Genomic DNA, 24,463 nt, shown 5'->3' with positions numbered 1-24,463 from the left:
AAAGTATACATTCTCTAAATAGATCTGGGAGCTGGCCATGAACAAACAATGAGGTCTGCAGTGCAGGCTTTCTGCTCTGCAACTGTATCAGTGCAGCGACAAACAATTGAGTTTTGCAAAGGGGTCCTCAAGAAGAGCCAGAGTTAAGGACACAATTGTTTAGCCATTCTGACCCTGGGAAACATTCCCCTCTTGGGTCGTGAGGAGAGGAGTTTCTTCTGCATTTCATTTCCTGTCTGTGATCTGGATGTCTTTACTTTCCCTGTACCTATGTTAACTCCTTTTCAAATGTAGGTGTGTATGCGCGTGGACTGTCCTGTGCAGGTGGAAGTGGGGAAGAGAAGGAAAACCGGGTATGCAGTGAGTTGTACTGCACTCTGCGCTTCACAGGAAGCTGCAGTACAAAATGCTCTCAGGCATCCTTGCAGGCAGCTCCCTGCCTGTGATACCCCTCCCTCCATTGCAATGCTCACCCACAAGGCCTTGGCCAGATCTTGACTTTCAGTGAAACCTAGGGCAAAGTATCTGTCTGCCCTTAGTAAACAAATGTCAAGTGTCAGGATGTACACGACACTAGATCTGTACTAGAATTTTTAAATGTTTATCATCATCAGAGTGTAATGATATTAAGCACTCAGCTGTACTTGACATCACAGTAGACATTCGGTACATTTCCTTAGTGGTATATGTTAGTTATACAACTAATAACACTTATAGAATCAGAAACTCTGGGAATGAGGCCGAGCAATCTGTGTTTTAACAAACCATCCCGACTCTTCTTTCCTTCTCATTTTCCCCCATCTAGATTTTACCAATTTTTAGCTCTATTAGAAATTCCAAAGTGTCTTTAAAGGGCATTCCTTGATATTTTATGCTTTTTGGCATCCCCTGAAGCTTCCTTTATATGATAGGCCTTGTATTTAGAATGAGAAGGCACAGCCCATGTTTGCTCTACTTTATTTGAAGTTAAGGAAAAAAAATGAGGACATTGTCTTGCCCTTTAATAATTTTAAGTCTAGACCTTTTCAACACCCCAGTGGCCATCGAAAATTCCTCCTTCAGTACTGTGGAGGCTTTCAGTACTCTTTCATTCATTCAACAAATATTCATTGCAGGATAAACAGTGCACTAGATGTGGCACATTTTCCTTTACACATGCATTTTGAAGTCAGTCCTGAGTACTTGGCATTTATGGACCCTGTGAGCCTTTCTAGAAGGAAGGCTGCTTAAGAGGAGTCTTATTTATCTTTACTGCCAGACATATTGAACACCCATTTTTCAATGGTTTCTTATGGAATAGTTTGAGTCAATCCTAGTAAAGACTTAAGAGACTGCTATAGTGATACTTGGGTTAAGAGATGTAGCTGTACGAAGACGTTACCACTGATAAAAAGTGCATCTCGGGACTTCCCTGGTGGCCTAGTGGTGGAGACTCCGAGCTTCCACTGCAGGGGGCACGGGTTTGATCCCTGGTCGTCGGGAACTAAGATCCCACGTGACACAAGGTGAGTGGCCTGAGTGTGGGGACTGGATCAATGGAGAAGTAAAGACATGGGTTAGGAGTTGAGTGGACTAGGGCTCATCACCTGGTACATTGGGAGACACAGTGGAAGGAGTACTAGATATACATGCCTTTGAATTCTGGCTCTGCCACTTCCTAGCTGTGCTAACCCTGGGGAGGTTAACCCTTTCCTTATCTGTAAAATGAGGATGATAACAGAAGCTATCTAATGAAGCGGTGGTGAGGACTATATGAAACAATCCATGTGAAACCTTAAGCACTGTGCCTGCCAGTGTGTAGGCACTGGACAAACGACGTATCTCTTACTGTTTACTTGTGAGTATCCAAGACGCACCTACTGCTCCAAGCAGATTGCCATCGCTGCCACCGTGCTCTTCCCCTCTGAGGTCTGTGTGATCCAACTGACAGTGGTGCCTCTTCTTCCTCTCCTCGGAAGCTCCCAGCCCCCCACCCTATCCCTGGAAAGAGAGCAAGGTCACCCTGGTCCTCAGTGCAAAGGGAAGGGGAAGGGGGGAGGGGTGGTGAAGGGTCACTGTGGGGAGCGGGGCGGGGGGGGGGGGTGGGCGGACGGCGAGGTGCTGCAGCAGGAATTCCGGAGCTGGGAAAGCTGCCATCAACCAAACAAGAAATGACCAAAGCCTGAGGTGAGTCTGTAACTGAGGAGAGAAGGAAAGTGCAGATTTGGGAAAAGAAAGGAAAATGTGAGTAGAATTGGCAAGAGATGAGCCCAGAATGAAACATCACTCTTCCCCCTGCATCCCAGCCAAGCTGCAACAGATGCGAGTCAAGAGTCAGAAATGAGAGGAGAATGAAAAACCAGAGCCCTGACTCTGCTGTGTGTGTGACGGATGAATCCGACAGCTAGTTAAGGATGGAGAGGAACAGCCATCTCAAGGCTGTGAAGCTTAAAACTCTTACTACAGAGCTGTGATGGTGGCAGTTTAAATGCAAATTTGTTAGACTTGATAAGTCGACTGGGTGTTTATTACATGTGAATTCAATGTTTTAGTGACGCTTCCCAGACCTATTATGACTGCGGGGTTTCTGAATATTTTTTCCTGCTGGTGTCAGGTTGAAGGGAAAAAATAGCCAAGTAGGAAAAAAATAGTGAGCAGGATTCCAGTTCTTTTTTGCTCACTGGGGAACATAGACTTTCCAAACAGGGGCAGAGAGGAGTCAAGTCACCTGGGTTCTTTCCCAGCTCTGAGTCTGAGTTGGCTCCAGAATAGACTAACTCTCCCCAAGCTGGCAGTCTTCAGTTCCAATATTTTTCTGAGAAATGTACAGACAGTCCCGTGGGGGGCTCCTTAGGGAGCTGCTCTAGCCCCAAGGAAACATCTGAGGGCATCTTCCCTGTCTCTTTCTCCCCAATACTGAATGAATGAATGAGTTGTAAATTTCACAGTGATCTGTCAAAGACGTTAGAGAAAAAGAAGGGTTTATCTATAGATTAAAAGAGACCTAAAAGGCATATCAATTAATGCCATGTGTGGACCTTGTTTGGATTTTCATTTGAACATAAAAAATGAGATAATTGGGAAAGTCGAATATTGATTAGCTATCTGATGATTTTATTTGCCCTGCACCCTGTTTTGCAAAACTTTTAACTTTGTCATCATTGTTTAGAAAGAGACTTTACATTAAAACCTAGATTTCCATCTTATTTTGAGAAATAGTGCAATCTAGCCACAGACGGGTGCGTTGCCTCACTAAGCTACCCGAGGACCTCTCTTTTGGTCCTCAGGTCCAAAATAAGTGCCAATTCTTCCACAAAGAGTTCTCTGATCACTCCAACCATGAGTGATTTCTCATCCCTCTGAGCTCTTGGGACCCATTTTATTTTTTATTTTTTGAAAAATTTTTATTGGAGTAGAGTTGGTTTACAATGTTGTGTTACTTTTAGGTGTACAGTAAAGTGACTCAGTTATACATATGCATATATTCACTCTTTTTTAGATTCTTTTCCCATGTAGGTTATTACAGAGTATTGAGTAGAGTTCCCTGTGCTATACAGTAGGTTCTTGTTGATGGGACCCATTTTAATTACTCACCCAGCTCCCAGCCTATGCCGCCTGTATTTGTTTTCTTGTAGACCTCTTATTGCTACTCCTCCCCCCCAACACACACCTGGGCAGGATTAAGACCTTTAGAAGTTCTAAATGCTGCAAAGATTATGGAGGGTGCCTCCCTGTATACGTAATGCCAAATCAAGTTTTATTTTTCAAAGTGGTGATGCTTAGAAATAAGCTGAAGACAATCTTTCTAGATTTAAAATAAATTCTCCAACTTATTTTGAAAAATTTCAAACCCATGTTAAAAGTTGAAAGAAGAGTAAAATGAGCCTCTATGTAACCATCTAGATTCACGAGTTTTTAACATTTCGTGATATTTGCTCTGTTTGTTCCTATGAACTACTTGACAGTAAGTTTCAGACATGATGCTTTATCCAGCAGTTACTTGTTAAGAAAAAGGACATTTTCCTACATGACCACGATACCATTCTCACACCCAAGAAATTTGACTTTGATACAATAATATATAATATACAGTTCATATTTGAATTTTCCCAATTGTTCCAATAATGAATGCCCTGTAAAAAAATTTTTTAATCTAGGTTCTAATCAAGGATCATGCATGATTACACTTGGTCTCTGTAGCCTCCTCTGACCTGAAACACTTCCCTGATGTTTGTTTTTAATCTTTCATTTTGAAGCATCCAGGTCAGTTGTTTTGCAGAATATGCCACAGTTTGGATTTGGGTGAATGTTTCCTTATTATTAGATGGGTTCAACATCTAACAGTGGGGGTCAACATTTTCAACAGTTTTGCAAGAAACTACAAAGGTGATGTTGCATTTTTCTAGATTTTCTGTCTGTGAAGTTCCAGATAAATTCATCAAAGCTGAATTTGTGTGTAGGTATATGTGTTTCGCTGGTGCCCTAATCATGTGTGTCATAATAATCATAGCTACCATCATGTATATCATGCAAAGCATTGGTGTCTGTATATATGCAGCAGCAGGGCTTCAGGTGATATAATGCCAAACTTTTCCCCCCCACTAGTGTTTTTTTAATTGAAGTATAGTTGATTTACAGTATTATTTTTCTCCACTACTATTAAACTACATCCTAACCAACTTATTTTCCACTCTTTAATTTTTGCCAAATCTGTAGGTGTAACATGATATCTGTGGTTTCCATTTGTATTCTCTTGAGCGCTTAAGAGTTTGAGCATCTTTTCTTATGCTTATTGACCATTTGTGTTTTCTTTCCTGTGAAAGGCATCTTTATGCCTTTTGCTCACTTTTGGGGGGTTGCCTATTTCTTAAGTAATTTTTAAATCTTTATGCATTCTGGATACTAATCATTTATGAATATTATATATCTATCTATCTGGCGAGATTAACACCAATAAGTCCTCTCCTTCACTTTAAAGACCCACAAACACCCTAAGATAATTCACACAACTTTGAGACCTAACAGTGTCACGATTTATTCTCAACAACTTAAAGTCTTTACTCATGATCGGGACCCCTAGCACCTCACAGGAACCTCTCTCTCTCCCAACCCCTCTCTAGGCCTCTTCACCCAACTTGGGCCTTTCTGTCGTGTTTCAAAGACTAGCAAACTCTTGATGCAAGCGCACCCAGGAGGCACTCAGGAAGTGCTCCCTAAGTGAACGAATGAAGAAAGGAAAGAACGTTACTGCGTTTCTAGGTAAAAGAGATGAAAAGAAAAAAGGAATGTTGGAGGGCCACGCCGGCTGATGATTGGCTGGCATCCAGGATGGAGGGTGCGGGGAGAACGCGGGACATAGGAGAGGGTTTATTTACACCAGGTGGTCGCCGCCCAGCGGCTCACCACGTGGTGCGCAAAAAGCAGCGCTGCGGCAATCGCTAGTCCAAGCGAGGCGGTCGCGGCGGCCCTTTGGGCCCCGCCCCTTCCCGCCCCCCGGCGCCACGGCCCCGGCCCCCGCGGCGGCCACGCCAGAGCCTGCGCACTGGGGCCCCAGCGTCTGGCGGCTCCCCGCTCGGCTGCTCTGAAGATGGCGGAGCGCGCCGGTGCTGGCACATCCCTGAGGGGGCTGCGGGAACGGATGGGTGAGCGGGCCGGCGGCTCCCGGGGGGGGCTCGGGCCCGCGCGGGAGGCGGGGTTCCCGCGGCCCCGGGGACTGTCGGAGCGGCGCGGCCCGCGCCGGAAAACTTCACTCCGGAGTCGCCTCGCGCGCCGTCGGGTGCTCCCCTCACCCCCGCCGGAGCGCCCTGGGACGGGACGGGGCGCCGAGAGGGGACGCGGGCGGGAGGGGAGACGGCCGGCCCGCGCCACCAACGGCCCAAGTCCCGCGGCCCAACTGCCACCGCCAACGGCCGTACCCCCGCGGGCGGGCGGGGCGCGAGAGAACTAACGGGCGCTGCTGGGGCGGGAGGGCGGGGGCCTGGCACCCCGTAGCCCGCGGACGGTCCCGAGCCCCGCCTGCCGTTGGGGAGAGGCGGACGCCCTCGCAGCCTTCGGAAAGGCCGCGCCGCTGCCCGGGAGGTGCGGGCGCCGGGACGGCCCTCGCGGCTCGGGGCAGCCCTGGAATCTTCCCTCTGCCCGGGGCGCTCGCGCTTTCATCCTCTCCCACGGTCGCAACCCCGGTCTCTCCCGCATCCTCCTGGTCAAGGTCTGGTTAAGGTCCGGTGAGGAGGGGGCCTTGGGGGTCTGGCTTTGAAATTTGGGATGAAACTTGGTCCCCCTGCTCCTCCTGGTTTGCCTCAGCACATGACTTCGCCAGGATGTCACCTTCCGTGGGACATCTTGCAGACCCTAGGCTGAACTGAACGGGACTCAGCGCTTCGGAGTGCTTTCTTCTAAACTGGTCCCATCGCCAAAAAGTCCCCCCCCCCCAAAATCGTTAGTTTTATAAAATTTGTCAGGATTTGGCATTGCTTAGGCCAGGAGACTGCTTCACTACTTGAGCGAGACAGTATTTCTTGCTTGTGGGAGGTTGCTTTTAGTTCTCGGGCTAGTTTCTTCCTATATGAGGTTGAATAAAACAGCCTTGATGATTTTATTGAAATCCTTAGGGATTTTTTTCATTTGCAGTTGAAAAATTAGACCGGCTGCGATTGGGAGGGTTTATGTTACTTCAGAACGCTTTGAATCAGCTCCCCAGAGAATAATGTCAGAAGCAAAAACACTTTCATTATTGCACAGGGTGAAAAACTCTTCAGTCTCTAGCTTATTATGGTTCACCTACAGGGAGAGTTTGCAGTAAATTCATTGTTTTATTGCTTAGTGACACCTAAGGTCCTCTGACATTGAATTATTTCACTGATTTAAACTGACCGGCCTTCTGGATAACCCCCCAAAGTATTTGCATACTGAATGTTGAAAAGTATTTTTAAATTTTATATGGGACAGTTGCTTGAATTCACAGTATTTTAAACTAAAAACTTAAGCAAAAAAAGGCTTAACCGAGAACCCTAGTTGACCTCCTTGCTGCCCATTTTGTATTAGGAATGGAAAACATCCCATGTTAAACTTTTACAGAGGACCACCTTGACCAGAAAGAACTTACTTCATGGTCTCAGCGTTTTCCTGAAGGGGACAAAGAGTCAGTGAAATATTCTGCCACTTTGTGGCAATTGCTTCTTTTCTGTTATCCAAATAACAGTGAGTAGACTTCGTTGCTGTTTTAGGCAAAGCTCCCTGAATCTGCCTTATTTTTGTGGTTCCCTGATTGCAAATGTCTTTGGTTTTCTATTTTTTTCTAAATATTTTCTCACCCTCTCCCTGGCCTAATGACATGCAAACTGTAACAAGGCCATGAAGAGAGACCCTTGGTGTGGGCGGAATGGATCTGCACTCCCAACTGCTCAGCTTTGAATGAGGGTGGATCCAGGTCTGGGCCGGCAACTGTGCGGAAGGGTCTGGGACTGGGCTGCTGGAAGACCGTCTGCTGCCAGACACCCCCCAGCCTACACTTTGAGGGCTACATCCAGCAAGAGTGCAAGATAAGGCTTTGTAGCAATTGCTTCTTTTTATTCTGTTATCCAAATAATGGTGAGTAGCACTGTATCCACTAATCTGTAGCAGTTAGTTTCCTAGTACGGTTGCTGTCTGCCTCAACCGTAGCCCTTTTTATAATAGTTTTTTAAAAACCTTTCAATCATTTTTTTTTTTTTTTTGGCAATCTACGCCCTTTGCTACCTAATGAGAAATACTAGTTTACTAGTTTGTGTGATCTAATGTTTCTAATTAGTACAGAAGAAAGGTCATGGAGAGGTGGGGCTACAGATTTTAGGTCGAACTCTGAGAGTGATGTCTAGAGCAACAGCTGAGGCAGACAATACAGAATTGCTAATAAGTACTGGGATGAGTATTTATCATTGGCATCTCATGGGATTAAGCATTTTGGGGTGATTGTGCTTGGGTGCAGCTTTAGGAAGATTCTTGAACTAATTGTCATGGAAAAGTGTTCTTCTTCCTTTCTTGCATTTAGCTTGCCCTAGTGGAGCAGAGCTCTTGTGACACAGATCGTGTGTGTGTGTGTGTGTGTGTGTGTGTGTGTGTGTGTGTGTGTGTTGAGGAAGGGGGAGTGGTGTTTCTGGAGAGAAGCAGAAATATTCCACTATGTTGAAGTCAGTAGTGACCTAAAATGCTTTATGTCCAGAAGGGGCCTCAAAATTTCAATGACATCTTTTAGAAATCAAGTGTAAAGCATTCTTTAATTTTGGCATCCTAGTGGCATCTATTTTTGGTTCATTTCATTCTGAGGTTTTTATTGGGCTAGATGGCTAGGATGATTGAGTTTGTTGTTTTCCCATAATAGAAGGAGAATGGGGGAATTCCATGGTGGTCCAGGGGTTAGGACTCTGCACTCTCACTGCCGAGGGCCCGGGTTCAATCCCTGGTCAGGGAACTAAGATCACACAAGCCTCGAGGTGCAGCCAAAAAAAAAAAATGGAGACTGATTTTCTTTTTGTAATGTCTTTTACACATTTTCTCTAAACTTAGGCTTTTTCTAGCCACAGCATAACAGTGCTTACTTTAGAGAAAAAAAAAAAAGTAAATGCTTTATTTTAAAATATTTCCATTTCCAAAATATTTCCATTCTGTATTTCCAAAGTATATTTTAAACCAAAGCCCATATATTTCATTTACTTATTGTTGAATAAATTTTATACATTTAGATCTTAATTCCTTCATTGTGGTATTTTAAAAAGAAGTAACCTTAGAAGTAGCTGAGGTGGGAATATTAAACTAAGTCATATAAAGGTTGATGTGGGTTTTGTACAGTCTGGTCCTTGATAATTATGTAATGTTTCAAAGTTAAGTTGCTTCTTTATTTATTTATTTATTTATCTATTTATTTATTTATGGCTGTGTTGGGTCTTCGTTTCTGTGCGAGGGCTTTCTCTAGTTGCGGCAAGCGGGGGCCACTCTTCATCGCGGTGCGCGGGCCTCTCACTATCGTGGCCTCTCTTGCTGCGGAGCACAGGCTCCAGACGTGCAGGTTCAGCAATTGTGGCTCACGGGCCTAGTCGCTCTGCGGCATGTGGGATCTTCCCAGACCAGGGCTCGAACCCGTGTCCCCTGCACTGGCAGGCAGATTCTCAACCACTGCGCCACCAGGGAAGCCCTAAGTTGCTTCTTAATCTACAATTAAGTTCTGGCTTTACCAGTTGCTACCTGTGTGATCTGGGAAAGTTATGTTTAGCCTCAGTTTTCTCATCTGTTAAAAAAAAAAAATGAGGAAAATAATAATATCCACTTTATAGGATTGTTATGAGAATTAAATGAGGGTAATAACCAATGAAAACAACTTCATAGATGGTGGTATACATTATTTGTTATGGCAATTTTTTGGAAGTACAGATTAAGATTCATAATTCAGTTTTAGTAATAAACTCTACATGTTTTCTTACGCAATCTCCAGGCAAAAGGTAACTTTTAACTTTAGTTTTGGATTTAGAGTTAGTATAAGAACTATAGAAGTACTCTATTGCACCTGTTACTTGAAAGTGAATTAAGTAAGTTCTCTCATTGAATGGAGTTGAATAAAATGTTCATTTTGTTAAGTCCAGACATAAAGGCTTTCTCCCATTGTGTGGACATTTTTAGAGCCTGTTCTTTTGGTGAATGTATTTCTTGCCAGTAGGAATTTGGATGTAAAGATCTAAAAATAAGATTTGAGGGGAGTTCCCTGGTGGTCTAGTGGTTAGGACTCAGTGCTTTCACTGCCGTGGCCCGGGTTCAATCCCTGGTCGGGGAACTGAGATCCCGCAAGTGGTGAGGCACAGCCAAAATTTTAAAAAAATAAATAAAAATCAGATTTGATATTATAACCTTTATATGATTTGGTTCATTATTGCCACCACAGCTATTTCTAAGGTTACTTCTGAGTAATAAGATCTTAAATCTGGTAAAATTGTACATTTTGAGAAGAATTGTCCTTATGGCCAACTAAATTATGCCAAAATATGGACTTTCCTTAGGATTTTTAAGCAGGAAAACTGAATGTGCAGAAGCAACAGTGGTTTTCTCTATGCTCACATAGAAATGTTGTGAGTGGAAGGGAGGGTGTGTAGGATGGTTTAATTAACTTGTAGACTGTAGTTAAGAATTTTCTTAATACACTAGTACTCAAATTCAGAGGATAATCGTGGTCCACAAAATTGATGCTAGTTAAGTAACTGAAGAAGCTGACAAGAATCTAATCTTCAATTCAAATAGCTAGATCATGGATTATCTGAGCTGTTAGGTCTCTGAGATTTAAAAAAAAATCCTTTTCCCTTTTGAAATGGCGATCTCTATGGCAACAATTGTGACGTCACTTTCAAGGTTACTCTATAAAATGGCTCCCAGATATTTTTCCTCAGCGGCAAGTAACATCTCAAAGTCCATTCATTCTGAGTACAACCACAATCCCTCTATTCCCTTATTTTATAGTTGCCCATCTACAGCTGTTTTATATTTTTCTTGATATGTAGAACCCAGAATTGTATGCAGTATCACAGGGGCATATTTCCTGTGCTTTTATACGAGAGTAGAAGAGAGTTTTCAGTGTTATTCTCCAGCTCCTCCCTGAAGATGCCTGGTACTATGGGGCATTTTAGATACAGCCGTATATGGAATTAGAGTTCAGGGAATTCCCCAAGAACTTGTTTTTGTATCATCTTAGAATTTTAGTTTTTCTTACTTTCCCTCAAATTGTGCTCCCATACTCTTATATTTCACCCTTATTGAAGTTTATTTGCCATTTTCTACCTGTTCACACAAGATGTGTAAATTTATATTATATAATTTATATTTATTTGCTTGACATTTTCCTACCTAGAAAAATACCATCACATTGGCAATTCCTTGAGTGTTTTCTCCACCTTCACTGTGCATCAGAATAGAGCTTTTAGCAACTGCAAAGGCCTGGGCCCCATTCTCAGAGAGTGGAGGTGGGGAGGGGAAGGCTTTGCTAATTTTTTTTAAAAGCAGTTTGGGTGACTCTCCTGTGGAGCCAGGGTTGGAAGCCCCAGATCTAGGTAATTTATAAATGTACTCCTTATATTGGGCCCAATCTCTGAGGCTCTCAACGTTGACACTTTTGCATCCAAATTCAGATCCATAAACTCCAAATCTTTTCTAAATTCCCCCAATTTATGGCGAAACATTTTTCCAAATCCTTGCCAGCTCAGTTTTTCTAGTACTTGCTATAATGTCTGTCTGAGGCATTTTTGAAAGCTATTAATCATTAGCTCTTACTCACCCACCAGCTCGTGCTGCTACTTCTACTGACAACTCTGTGTGCACAGATAGGCTGGCATGTCTACGGTAAACACTGTTAATTCTTTGTTGAATTATTGTTGAACATCATAGGTACTCAGTATGTCTTTCCTGACCCAGAGTCTGTCATGATTTTGCCTTGTAGAAGGACCTCTGTCCTTTATCATCGAAGATATAATTGGCTGTGCTTTGCCACCCCTGGATTAGCTGTTCATATTCTGTCTTTTTTTTTAAATTTATTTATTTATTTATGGTTGTGTTGGGTCTTCATTGCTGCACGTGGGCCTTCTCCAGCTGTGGCGAGCTGGGTCGTTGTGGTGTGCGGGCTTCTCACCGCAGTGGCCTCCCCTGTCTCAGAGCACGGGCTCCAGGCGCGCGGGCTTCAGTAGCTGTGGCACACTGGCTCAGTAGTTGTGGTTCCCAGGCTCTAGAGCGCAGGCTCAGTAGCTGTGGCACACGGGCCCACTTGCTCCGCGGCTTGTGGGATCCTCCTGGACCAGGGCTCGAACCTGCGTCCCCTGCATTGGCAAGTGGACTCCTAACCATGGTGCCACCAGGGAAGTCCCGCTGTTTGTATTCTTAATATCGAACCCCTTTCCTTTATCTCCCTGTATTTTAGTTGCTGCTGCTAATGCCATTGCTGAAGAAAGACGGAGTCAGGGTAGCCTTAGCGCTCTTCCATCACAGCCCTCAAATATAAAATCAGCGTTTAAACCAGGTATAATTTCTAGAATGCTTTGATAGATGTCAAAGTGTTATGTCCTTGAAGTTTGATATCTTATGTCTAACTGTATTCTTTCTTTTTTTTTTTAGTAATAGATGGATCTGTGCTTAAAAATGATGTAAAGCAAAGATTAGCAAAGGAGCGCAGAGAGGAGAAAAAAAGACAAGATGATGGTATATTTTAGACTTTTTAAAAAAATTAAAATGAATGAATTTTATGTTAAGGTTGTATATTTCCAAAGTGGTTTTACTTACTTTTTAATCTGTTCATATGATAGATTACACATTTTACAGTATGTGTTATATTGGATTAAAAGCTTATACTAAATGAGATAAAGAAGGTCCATGAAAAATATTTGACCAAATCGTTTTATTTTTGAACTAGTAGTTTCTGTTAGCTTTAATTTTCTGAAAATGAAGGTATGAAAATGTCTTCAACATTTGTAGAAACAAGCAAAATGAGATTTCAGTAAAAATGACTTAAAAACAAAAATGAGGGAATTCCCTGGTGGTCCAGTGGTTAGCAGTCTGCTTTCACTGCCGGGGGTGGGTTCAAAAACAAAAGCAAAAAACAAAAAAACAAAAAATGGAGTTGCTAATAATCCTAACATAGATACGGTATCTTTCACTGACTGCTATGCTTTTCAAGTGTAACTTTGGATCAATTAGGATCTAGAAGAATACTCTTTCTACACCTTGAGAGAATGCTTTTTCAACTATGTATTTTTCCCATCTGGCCCTGTAAATCCACTGCAAAACTAGTGCTCAACTTCATTCAAAAAGAATAGCAATTGTCTTTGTTCTGGTGAGGAGCTGTGTCTTCCTGTAGCTCTTTAGGAGAGTGTTTTACAACTGCCTAGGTGGCTCTGCAGGCTTTAGTGAGGGGAAATTTGAACGCAGGAAAACATCATGCTGGTCAGTAATGTGGTATGTGCCTAAAGCCCACGAAGGTCAAACTGGCATGCTTAATATGGTCTGTCTAGATGAGGCCTTTGAAGTTTCCTAGTACAAGGGAGAAAAACATATATTCTGGCCATATGTTTTTTTTACGTCTTATTTTAATGTATAGCATATTAATCTGATGGGGTTTGACTTCAGCTCAAGTCAGCAGAAACATCACATGAAAGAAAATATTTCTTCTGAATTTGGAATTTTAGTTCGGACAGGAGGAGAGTCATCTAAGCCAATTCAGTTCTCAGGAGTTAAATGAACACCCAGTGGAAATGATTCTTTTGTGGCCATCTCTGTTCACTTATATAATAAGTCTTTAGTCATTAGCACAGGTTATGTTATTTTTAAGAAAGAGAATAAAATATAAACTTTTTCCTTCTCTGTCTGTAATGTGGAAAACTTAAATATTTTCTTGGCTCTTACCTTGCATTTGGAATATTTCAGCTAATAAAGAGACACAACTACTTGAAAAAGAAAGAAAGTCTAAGATCCTATACGAAAAACAGATGGAAGAAAAGCAGCGAAAGCTGAGGGAACAGAAAGAAAAGGATGAACAACGGAGAATATCTGCAGAAAAAAAGAGAAACGAAAAGTTACAGGAAGAAAGGGTACATGTTCTTCTAGCCTGTTAATCAGATGATGCACTGTGTTGCCTGGTTCTGCAGTGCTTTTTTCGTAGCCCTTCTCTGCTTTTACGGGAACCAATCCCAATTCTTCTTTCGTCTTTCCTTCAGCATTAGCGCCTCTTGCCCCATCCTGATCCGAGCCTTGCACGTCCAGGGAGAGAACCCTGTCCACTTGCAGGGTGCCTGCGGCCTGGGCTTTGCTCTGAGCGGCTTTCTCTCCTACAAAAGGTGTTGTCCATTGCCTAGTATTCACCTACCCACCGTCCCAGGCCCCCTGAGAGGCCCCCGTCTGACCCTGACCCTCTGTGCTTCTCACTGCTCTGCTCTGCTTCTCACCACTCGGCTCATTGTGTGAGTGGCAGAGGCCCAGCCCCGCCAGAGCCTTGCACTCTCCCACGGTGCCCTGGCTCCCTCTCCTTTGCGCTCTCTCCCCGCTCCCCTTCTTGTTCCTTTTTTTCTCTCTGTTGTTTCGTAGCCCTGCTCTCTCTTTTCCTGTCTGGACTCTGTTTTGGTGTCTTTGGTATGAGTCACTGCCTCTGTTGTGCCCTCTCTTTCCCGCTCTGTCCCTCTTCATTCAGTTTGTCTTTGACTGTTGTGTGGGCATCTGGCTGCCTGTCTCAATCTGTATGATTCTCTCTGGCACCAAGGTTTTCTCCTGTGGGTTGTTCCACAGCTCTACTCTGAGTGTCCTTGGCTTCTTCTGAATTCACATGTTCTGTCCTGTTCCTTGCTGTCATTCTCTCTTTTCTTTGTTCCAGTGACTCTCAAGTGTCCCTGAGTGAGTCTTGGTCTGTCTTCGGCTCTCTGTCTGACTGACTCTGGCCTTTTTCTGCCCGAGGCACCTCCCTTTTCTTTCTGCTTTCTTTGTCTTAGCTTGTCCCTCTTTTCTCTCCCCATCTTTAGAGTTTCTGCCTCTCTCAGTATGTGGGTTTTTATCTCCCTCTCTTTTTTTCTGTTGCTCCAATTTTTAAATGTTTTTTTCTCTCCTTTTCTCTTTGGTTTCATTTCTCCCCAAGAGCCCCCTTCTCTGTGTCTTTCTCTGTGGTGCTCGCTTTTCCTTCTAATTTTTGCACACAGTTGGCTCTTGCAAATGCCTCACCCCCCAGCCCTTACCCCCATTGGCGAATCTTCCTTATTCTAGGACTATTCCTGGGCTGTTTCTTCCCTGTCCATGGTCCACTAGCACCTTCTCTGTCTTTTTTTTTCAGCACATTCCAGTATTTAATGAATTCTCATTCAGAACTTGTGTCACTCTCTGTCTTCCTCTGTGAAACATCTCAATTTACTTCTCTGTGGTAAAGAGAGTGAAGGCCAGAGAGACTGAACTAGGTAAAGAGAGAACCAAAGAAAGTAAAATAGAAAACTATGTGCAGAGTCAGGGAGGGTCCCTGGAGGAGAGAGAGTCCCGGGGACTGCGAGAAAAAGAGACCATCTTAGAGAAAGAGGAACCTGAGAGAGAGAACACAGAGAAAGAAGAAGCAACAAAATGATACTGTAGACAGAGCGGGAGCCAGAGACAGGGCAGGAGAAGAGGCCGGAAGACAAGGAGAAAGGGCAAAAGAGAACCGACCCCAGGGAGCCAGCATGGGGGCGTCCCAGACAGAGCAGGGACCGTTCGACACTGTGAGGAGGCCGACACTGTGAGGAGGCCGCGCGGAGAAGAAGAGAGAGAATGATTCAGTAGAGCAGGGGAAAGCCCAAACTCGGTGGTGCTGAGCGGGGGTGAGTGCGGGCGGGGCTACATGGGGGACAGGACAGGAGCTTGCACGTGAGCCACAGGTGCAGGAAGGAACCTGAAAGAGCACAGCGGGTCAGCACATCTGGAAACGGCAGGTTAGAATGCTTAGGAATCAGAGATGTTTTAATAATACAAGGATATTCTCTGTTTTTAGTCTTTATTATACTTTTTAGGTGTCTAAGTAATTTAGAACAACTTACTTTCTGTCAGAAAATATAATTTTAAAATATTGCCATTAGATAAGTTTTATTTTAAGAATTGCAGTTGCTTTTCTCCTCAGAGGATATGGGTGACTCTCTGTTTTCCTAGTATGTTTACCCTATTTGCCCTCAGAGAAACGGTGGGAACATCGTAAGGATGATGTTGCTATGAAACGATTGTTGTCAGGGAAGAATAGAAAACCTTCTGGCCCTGAGTTGATTTGCTTACCTGAGTGTAGTCCATGATGTGTTACAGCACAGGATGAGGAATAGCTGAGAAAAGAAAACTGCCTCTCATTTCCAGCAGTGGCCTTGTTTCGCCACAGTGTAGCATTTACATTTGTAGAGCTGTTATCCTGCCCAGTTCAAATTGAAGCTGAGGTCAAGACAAACACACCTCTTTTTAAAAATTTGATTAGTTAACACCAGAATTTCCGATGTTACAAATGTGGGTATAACAGATGATCTGGCATAGATTTCACATATGTGTATTAGTTGATTTGTTTTTCCTGCCTCATTCTGCAAAGAATTTAAGGTATATTTTTAAAAAGCCATACCACAACCAGATGAGAAAATAAGTGGTTGAGGGAATCAAGCAGAGGGGGAAATTAAAGTAAGAAAATAATAAAACATAAGGTATGATTAGCATACACCAAAGTGTACCACTCAGTCTTTGTATAGTTGCTAGAATAGGCTACATGTTTGGTTCTAAATTTCCTAATGATACAAGCAAAGGTGGAAGCACAGTCAGTTCCTTGATTCATGTCCATAAGATTAAAACCTAGTTATTCGGGAGAACATGGATTGATACCCGAGATGTATTGAACTTTAACTTTTTACTTGAGATGTTTCCAGTTCTATTCTTTTATTAAAAAAAATTTGCCTGATTGAAAAATTTGGTGGTGGGGGTATTTTATAACCAACAGATCAAAATTATACTAACCAATATAATGCATATGTAAAAATTTGTTGGCATTTATTTTAAATAGGAGAGATTCAAAGCTGTCCTTCATCGTACACTGGAACGGAGCAGCCGTGTTGATCATCAAAAAAGATGGTCATGGGAAGGCTCTACAACAGTAAACTCTCAGAATAAAACTGGTAATTAATACAACTGCTAAACTTTAAGTTCATTCATTTTCACATGTAAATATTGGCTACTAGTATAAGGTTGCATTTACTACAAAAGGTTTTGAGCTTTGTATCCTAGGTGAAAACACTGCCATGTACTTACTCTTTGGCATGCGTTTAAATTTGTGTCATGTGAGATCGCCAAAGAACCAGGTGAAATTTTACAGTAATTTTATTTTATCCACTATATCCAAAGTCTTACCATTTAAACTTGTAATCAGTGTAAAAATGAATAATAATTGATAAGCTTTACACAGCTTTATCCAGTGCATATTTTTAAAATAGTCCTGTTTAATATTGATGTACTGTAAATTTTTCCTATGTGTGGACATAGTTCTATACAGTTGCATAAAATGTAAGTTAAATTTATATAGTTTGTAAGGAATGACTGACAGTGAGCATTGTGTACCTAATTAATACACGTTTATGCTCCATAGAAGTACATCATGAACTCATTTTGTTTCAGCTAATGATGCTTTTTTTAAATATGAGTACAGTAAATCTTATATCTTTTCTCAGCCAACAAACATTCTATATCTACTGAAAAGCTTGAACAGGGGACTTCTGGATTACATAAACAAATGTCATCTGCAAGTTCTCAAAATTCTATTGCCAAGAGTAAGTAGTTATTTCATGTATTCTACTGAGTTTCAAACCAATGAAATCAATTCTTTATATGTATTTCCACAGTACCACTTATTCTTTAGATTGTAGGACATTTAAATATTTCAGAAGAGCACCACCTTGTTTTACAGTAGAGATGGTCATTACTATCCTGTATTTTCATCAGTATAAATCTTTGTTTCTTGATTTGTGTACTAATCATATCAGATGGGTTTGTTGGGCTTAGGTAGCCCAACAAATATGAAACATCTTTTGACCAAAAGACATTGCCATTAGGTGGCACAATAATTTATTTTAGAATTAATTCATATTCTATCTAACCTATAAATGAAATCACTTTTTCTAGGGACTAGACTAGTCATTCAATTTTCATTAAGTTTCATGAATATTACCTCATTTAAGTAAAATAATAGCATATATATAGCAGTGGACAGGTTGATCTGCTTCACATATATAGAAAGTTGACAGGCAAGTATAATTACCTTCCTAGTTGTATAGTTAAGACCCCAAGAAATTCGGTGATTTCCACTCCGTCATACTTACTTATGGTTTATATTTTGGTCATTTGATAGATGGATCATGGTATTTAAATTGTACATTCCACTAGCAAGTCCATGTTTTCCCCCAAAGCAAATAAAGTGGTAACAGTGTTTAATGAGAGAAGTATTGCTAAGCTCCACTTTACAACTCTTCCTAGAGGTAATGCAGTATTCTTTAAAATAAAACAAAGTTATCTACTATGGATACTTCAAATACCTTTTGCTCCTAGTGTTTGCACTTTTAATTAGCCTTCCTTTTTTTCTTTTTTTTTCTTTTGGCCGCCCGGCTTTTGGGATCTTAGTTCCTCGACCAGGGATTGAACTCGTACCCTACGCAGTGAAAGCACGGAGTCCTAACCACTGGACAGCCAGGGAATTCCCTAGAGTTCCTTATTTTTAAAAAAATCTTTACCAGAGTGTGTGTCAGTGACCATTTCTGGCTTGTAGTACATGGTGCTTCTCATTGATAATTGAAATGGATTAGACAACCATACCCATCCGGAGAAAAAAACAGAAGTGATCTGGGCAGGAAAAAGACATGGCAGGCATATTCCACATGATTCCCTCGAACTTAGCCATAAGAAAAGAAGAAATACCACCTTTGTACCTTGTGAATTGAGACAAAGGCATAATTATAGTTTGAATTAAAAATGTTTCTTTTGTATTATTAGGTGCCTTGGCAGTTTTTTGAGCAATGCTGATTGCTCTAAAATTCCACTACAGCAAAAGATTCTGGACCTCATTTAAAGTATAATTAGTTAATTGTAGCAGTGGTTAACTTAGTAGGAAAGATTTCCATTTTTGTCTAAATATTATAGTTTCAATATGTTGAAAAGGATTTTTGTTTTGTTCGTCCTACGATATTTGTACTTTTAGAACTCTTACAGTTTCCAACGATGAACTTGAGAGGTCTTTCATTGTTTGTGTCTTGGTGCATCTAGTTTTCTCTTGTAATGGTCCAACAAAAGTTGATCCACTTTCCACCCTTACCCTCAATATGCTTTCCCAGAGCACTTTTATGTATAGCCCAGGTTCATTCATAGATTAATGTGGGAAGATTTTCCCTAGCACCTTGCTTGTCGTGTAATTAATTTATTATTCACAAACTCAATCCTTTAGAAAAATTAGGTAACATTCATTGCAATGTTATATTTATATACTTTCATTTTAATTTATTTTAATTGTTTCATAAGCATTGGCCATGTTTTACTATCTAATTGCTTGGAGGAATTAGCAAAGATTTCTTGCACAGACATTTATTACATTTTTAATATAATGAGCAAACACTAGTGTGTTTTCATTAATATGTGTGCCTGCTGTATCAATGAGACATGTAAAGAGAAGGGACAGGTGATGACTTTCAAGTTAATAATTAGTTAAATTGCACTGAAGGAACAATTCCAAGTAATTTTTTAATATAAGAAGGTATGTGTGGAAGATACTTTATGAAAGAGTTTGCTTAAAGTTACAGTATATTGCACACTCTGAAATGATGAATGCCGTTAAATTAATGATTCCAATAATTTTATTAAAAATAAAATCAATATTGTCAGTGGCTTACCTTTGTAAAATCCCTTCAAATTGAAATAAAACCTGTTCGATCCAGAGAGATGGACATTTCAAACTTAAATGAAGTTCATAATCTAACCTGTGATATTTTAAATAGCGTTGCTTTAAATCTTGACTGATTCAAATAGTCTGTTTTTTTCCTGCTCATTGCTGACTTATAATAACTGTTCACACTGTTTTGTCATTTCTTGCAGTGTGATAATGAGGGATAGGTGATTTCATCACATGGTTGAATTGATTACACTTCTGTGGTTCATGCTGTGCAATTACATTATCAATTCAAGAATTTTCACAAGACGCTATATTGTCAATATGTACTTTAATTTATAGAGGTTCCCAAAAAAGAAGTTATTCTTTAAAGACTTTCATCAGTATCCTGAGCCATAATATTTCAAGTGAAATGGAAAAGTGTCTACACAAAAGCCGTAATATTTCAAGTGAAATGGAAAAGACACAAAAGTGTCTTTTCCCATATGACTGGTTTGGGTTGCTAAAATTGTGACATCTATACCAAATGTTAATGATCATTTTTATTTAAAAAATGCTAGTTAAGGGACTTTCCTGGCAGTCCAGTGGTTAGGACTCGGTGCTTTCATTGCCGTGGCCTGGGTTCAATCCCTGGTCAGGGAACTAAGATCCCACAAGCCACGTGGCACAGCCAAAAAAAAAAAAATACGAGTTAAAACTAAACTATAAATTACTTTAGTAATAGACGTTATGGACTGTGTCCAAAATTAAATGTTGTATATTCCTAATTTGGGAACTTTGATGTTGTCAGTATCAGATTTTCCCGCTTAATTTTTACTGTTTCCTAAATAATTTTCTTTCACTTCGGATAACTTACTTAAAGAGTAAACTAGTTTTAAGTTTGGGCATGTAAAATTTCTACATAACACTTGAAATTTAAATAAGATAAAAAATGTTTGGAAACGGGTGGCTCACCCCTGAAATAATATATATAAACAGCTTGTAAAAGGTAATATTCTTTGCCCTTGATCTCCAGAAACAACAGAAAAGAGGAGAAGCTCATCTCTGAATAGAAGATGTAGCAAACTGCATTCATCTACAGAACAAGTGGAAGAAAAAACACCTGGTTAGTTATTTCTATGTACCGATCTTAAATGGTGGTTTAAAAGTGTTATATTTATGTCAACATTCAGCTGCTTGAAAAGCCATTCCAAAACATTGGAAGCCAAAATTTCCCTTCTTTAACTAAAAAATGTACTTTGGTGCCATGCTTATTTGGCTGAAGCCAGAAGAGTCTTTTTAAATGAAATATATAATTCTGCAATGAAGCTGAGGAGCTAGATCACAGAATGTTGGTATAGACAGAGTTGTCCTGAAGCACTTGATTCCCTTCAAACGTTTCATCAATTCGCGCATTGAAGTTCTAAATTATCGGCAACATTTTGAACTTCAAAGCTTTGCTTTGTTGCTTCACAGCATAATCCGCATCTATCCTTTGGGCGTGTTTTCACTGCTGATGATTACACACAAGATTTCAAAATTATTACTGAAGTACTTCTTTATGTAAAGTTGTTTCTAACACCCCCCCTAAGTTTTCCCTGTTAGACATGATTTTCCTTTTTTTCCATAACAAACTGTTCACTTACAGAAGACTCTCCATTTAATTGATTCAGGTCACATCCTGTTATAACAAATGTCATTGTCACAGGGATCTTTTTTTTAATATAAATTTATTTATTTTTATTTTTGGCTGTGTTGGGTCTTCATTGCTGTGCACGGGCTTTCTCTGGTTGCGGCGAGCAGGGGCTACTCTTCGTCGCGGTGTGTGGGCTTCTCGTTGCAGTGGCTTCTTTTGTTGCGGAGCACAGGCTCTAGGGTGCACAGGCTTCAGTAGTTGTGGCTCGCGGGCTCTAGAGCGCAGGCTCAGTAGGTGTGGTGCACGGGCTTAGTTGCTCCGCGGCGTGTGGGATCTTCCCGGACCAGGGCTCGAACCCGTGTCCCCTGCATTGGCAGGTGGATTCTTAACCACTGCGCCACCAGAGAAGTCCCCACAGGGATCTTTTTGAACATAAAAATTTATTGGAGCAAGCTATTTACAAGATTTACTTTTAACAGAATAATTCACTCAGTCTCTTGGAGCTACTGGCAATTGACTTGACCAATATGACTGTCAGTGACATACATCTGGAGGAATCCATGTCAGAGTTGTTTTGTCATGTACAACTATTTTCTCCACGTGTGAGTTCCTCTGTAGAGACTCCAATACATTGGGTATGGCTCTGCTAGATACATTACCTGGATTCCTGCTTTGGGGTTATTGTGGTATGCTGGGGCCTTTGCCCCTCTATTCAGGTATTCTCTTCCCTGACAGTGTAGTCCCATCAGGTGGCAGTTTTCAGTCCTGTTATATATGTGTGGCTCTCATTGCCTCTGCTTTTAGGCTCGGAAAGTTATCATTTGCAGCAGTTCACATTGCTCCTTCTTGCTTTGCATTTATTTGTGAGACCTCAAATCAAATCCTTTCTGTTTGTTCTCATCATTTAGTTTGTCAGCTATATACTAGTCTTTGGGAGAATAATTTAATCAGTCGCCTGTTCATCCCAACAAAAGCGTCAGTAGCCAGGAACAAAAGTACTGCTTCATTATTAATTTCTGGAAGCAGTACTCCAGGTAACAGGCATAGAGTAGAGTGCCTGAAAGTGTTAGTATTTGTGCTTAAAAAGTAGGTTGTATCACTTAATTTTTTACAGTAAGACATAAAAATAATTTGAATCAGTACTTTGCAAATGAGTGATTATACCCAACATTTTATGTTGCATATTTATGATTTCTAGCAGGGTAGAATAGTTATCAGTGTAATTTATAGGATGAGATAGGGACCTTTGGTTGTTAAATTGTAAAACTGGGGGTTTCTTAACCTGTGCTTAAGTGTATCACAGTACTGTAAAAAGTACTGGATTTTAAAAATATAGAAAAACTTAAATAATATCAAGGGAGAAAGTGTCCTACTCCACCCTTCTTTTTTTCTTAAAATGTGGAAGAATAACACTGAGTGGCTCTTTAGCTTTTAATTAAGAACATAAAGATTGTTAGTAAAATAAAACAGATCTTCAGGGTTATGTGGATTTTCTCATTTATAGATTACATATCATGTTAGACATGCCTCTAGTAAGTCCTTAGTAATGGAGAGCTCTAGTGCATTGTTCCCATCCTTTTTGTCTTTTTTTCTCCACTTCTTCCTTTCCAGAATATATCCCACCCCCTTTGCTTATTTTTATGTCAATATCCATATGATTAGTAAACCAAAGTGCTGTCATAGACTTTGTGGTAGTGCAGCTTTACTTCTCTTGGTTCAAATTCCCAACTTTGTTTATGCCTAGTTGTATGTGTGTCAGATTATTTTCTACCAGTCTCCCCTCAGTCTATTGTAAGGTATTCTAATTACTTTCATTTTATTTTAATATATTACTCCCATCAAAAACCTCAATATTTTGTCTTAAATTTCTGTAGCTATTAGAAATCTAGTTATTATACTTACTATATTTTCTGTAGCACAGTCAGTGTTAAATAAGTGACTGTTTAGGCACATACAAGTATGTAAGTAAAATGCTTTCTCTACCAAAAGTGAGGGACTAAAAAATAACCGAGTCTTATATTTACCAAGTCTTTAGAAAGCCACCACCAAATACCTTCCTTAAAATGTTTACTTTAGGGAATTCCCTGGTGGTCCAGTGGTTAGGACTGCATGCTCTCACTGCCGAGGGCCCGGGTTCTATTCCTGGTCGGGGAACTAAGATCCCACAAGCCACGTGGTACGGCAAAAAAGAAAAAAAAGCTCACTTTATTATAAAGCAATAAATATTTAGTGTAGAAAAATTTTAAATATAATTTTCTGTTATTCCAATACCCACTGATAACTGAATATTTTTCTTTGCGTTTACATGTTTTTTAATAGAATGGGATCATAACCTGCTTTTGTTTAAACTCGACATATACCATTTTCTATGTCCAAAAATTGTATATTATTACTCTTAATGACTGCCTTAGTATAGTCCAAATTTTGTGTTGAATAGGTTATATTTAAATATAATTATTAAATTATATTATTAAACAATGCTGTAGTAAGTAATCTCATACATACATTTTCATTTATTTATCTCATTTTTTCTTCAGAATATCCTAAGTGAAATTGCAAGAACAAAGAGTGTGGACTTTTTATTTTAAAAAAATATTGATTGATTGATTGATTTGGCTGTGTCGGGTCTTAGTTGCGGCATGCGGGATCTTCGTTGTGGTGCACAGGCTTCTCTCTGGTGTGCACGCGTGGGCTCAGTAGTTGCGGCATGCAGACTCTCTAGTTGTGGCGCGTGGGCTCTAGAGCGTGCAGGCTTAGGTGCCCCGCGGCATGTGGGATCTTAGTTCCCCAACCAGGGATCGAACCCTTGTCTCCTGCATTGGAAGGCAGATTCTTAGCCACTGTACCACCAGGGAAGTCCTGAGTGTGTACCTTTTAGAATGGCTTTTGATACACTATTGCCAAAATGCTTCCCAGGGAGCATATACCAATCCATACTTCCACCAGCAGGGCATGAGGTTGCCTGGTTCCCAACATTGGTATTATCACTTTCCTCTATCTTAGCTGGTACCGGATATTATAATTTTTGTCCATTTGTTAGGCTAAAAATATTTAGATTGTTAAAGCTGGAAGAGACCTTGGAGATCCAGCCCATTCTGATTAATGTCTTATTACAATTTTTAGTATGGGTGAGAAAATGCTCTTTTTTATACTCTATTTTAAAACAATCATATATAGAATGCCTTATGTAATCACCTGTAATGGTAAGATCCCTGGCCTTGGTGACGTTGTTTAGATTACTTTTAAAAAACGTTGAGGGACTTCCCTGGTGGCGCAGTGGATAAGAATCCGCCTGCCAGTGCAGGGGACACGGGTTCGAGCCCTGGTCCAGGAAGATCCCACATGCCGCGGAGCAACTAAGCCTGTGCACCACAGCTACTGAGTCCGCGTGCCACAATTACTGGAGCCCACGCACCTAGAGCCCATGCTCCGCAATGAGAAGCCCACGCACCGCAACGAAGAGTAGCCCCCGCTCG

At 40.9% G+C, this 24,463-nt stretch overlaps 1 protein-coding gene across 5 annotated transcripts in view; it reads left to right on the top strand.

The window, feature by feature from the left end:
- The first annotated feature begins 5,519 nt into the window (after positions 1–5,519).
- Positions 5,520–24,463, top strand: part of MAP7D3 (MAP7 domain containing 3) — a 36,033-nt gene continuing 17,089 nt past the window's right edge. For all 5 annotated transcript variants that reach the window (XM_068533499.1, XM_068533497.1, XM_068533496.1 and 2 more), the window contains exons 1-7: positions 5,520–5,621; positions 11,903–12,001; positions 12,097–12,180; positions 13,402–13,565; positions 16,511–16,622; positions 17,172–17,270; positions 20,388–20,477. In XM_068533499.1, the coding sequence (XP_068389600.1) occupies positions 5,567–5,621; positions 11,903–12,001; positions 12,097–12,180; positions 13,402–13,565; positions 16,511–16,622; positions 17,172–17,270; positions 20,388–20,477 (703 nt within the window). In that variant the 5' untranslated portion in view covers positions 5,520–5,566. The remainder of the gene's footprint in view (positions 5,622–11,902; positions 12,002–12,096; positions 12,181–13,401; positions 13,566–16,510; positions 16,623–17,171; positions 17,271–20,387; positions 20,478–24,463) is intronic.

The sequence above is a fragment of the Eschrichtius robustus genome, chromosome X (genome assembly GCF_028021215.1).
Source record: "Eschrichtius robustus isolate mEscRob2 chromosome X, mEscRob2.pri, whole genome shotgun sequence".
Lineage (NCBI taxonomy): Eukaryota > Metazoa > Chordata > Mammalia > Artiodactyla > Eschrichtiidae > Eschrichtius > Eschrichtius robustus.
The sequence above is the reverse complement of the archived record's forward strand: the minus strand, read 5'-3'. Positions and strand labels throughout refer to the sequence as shown.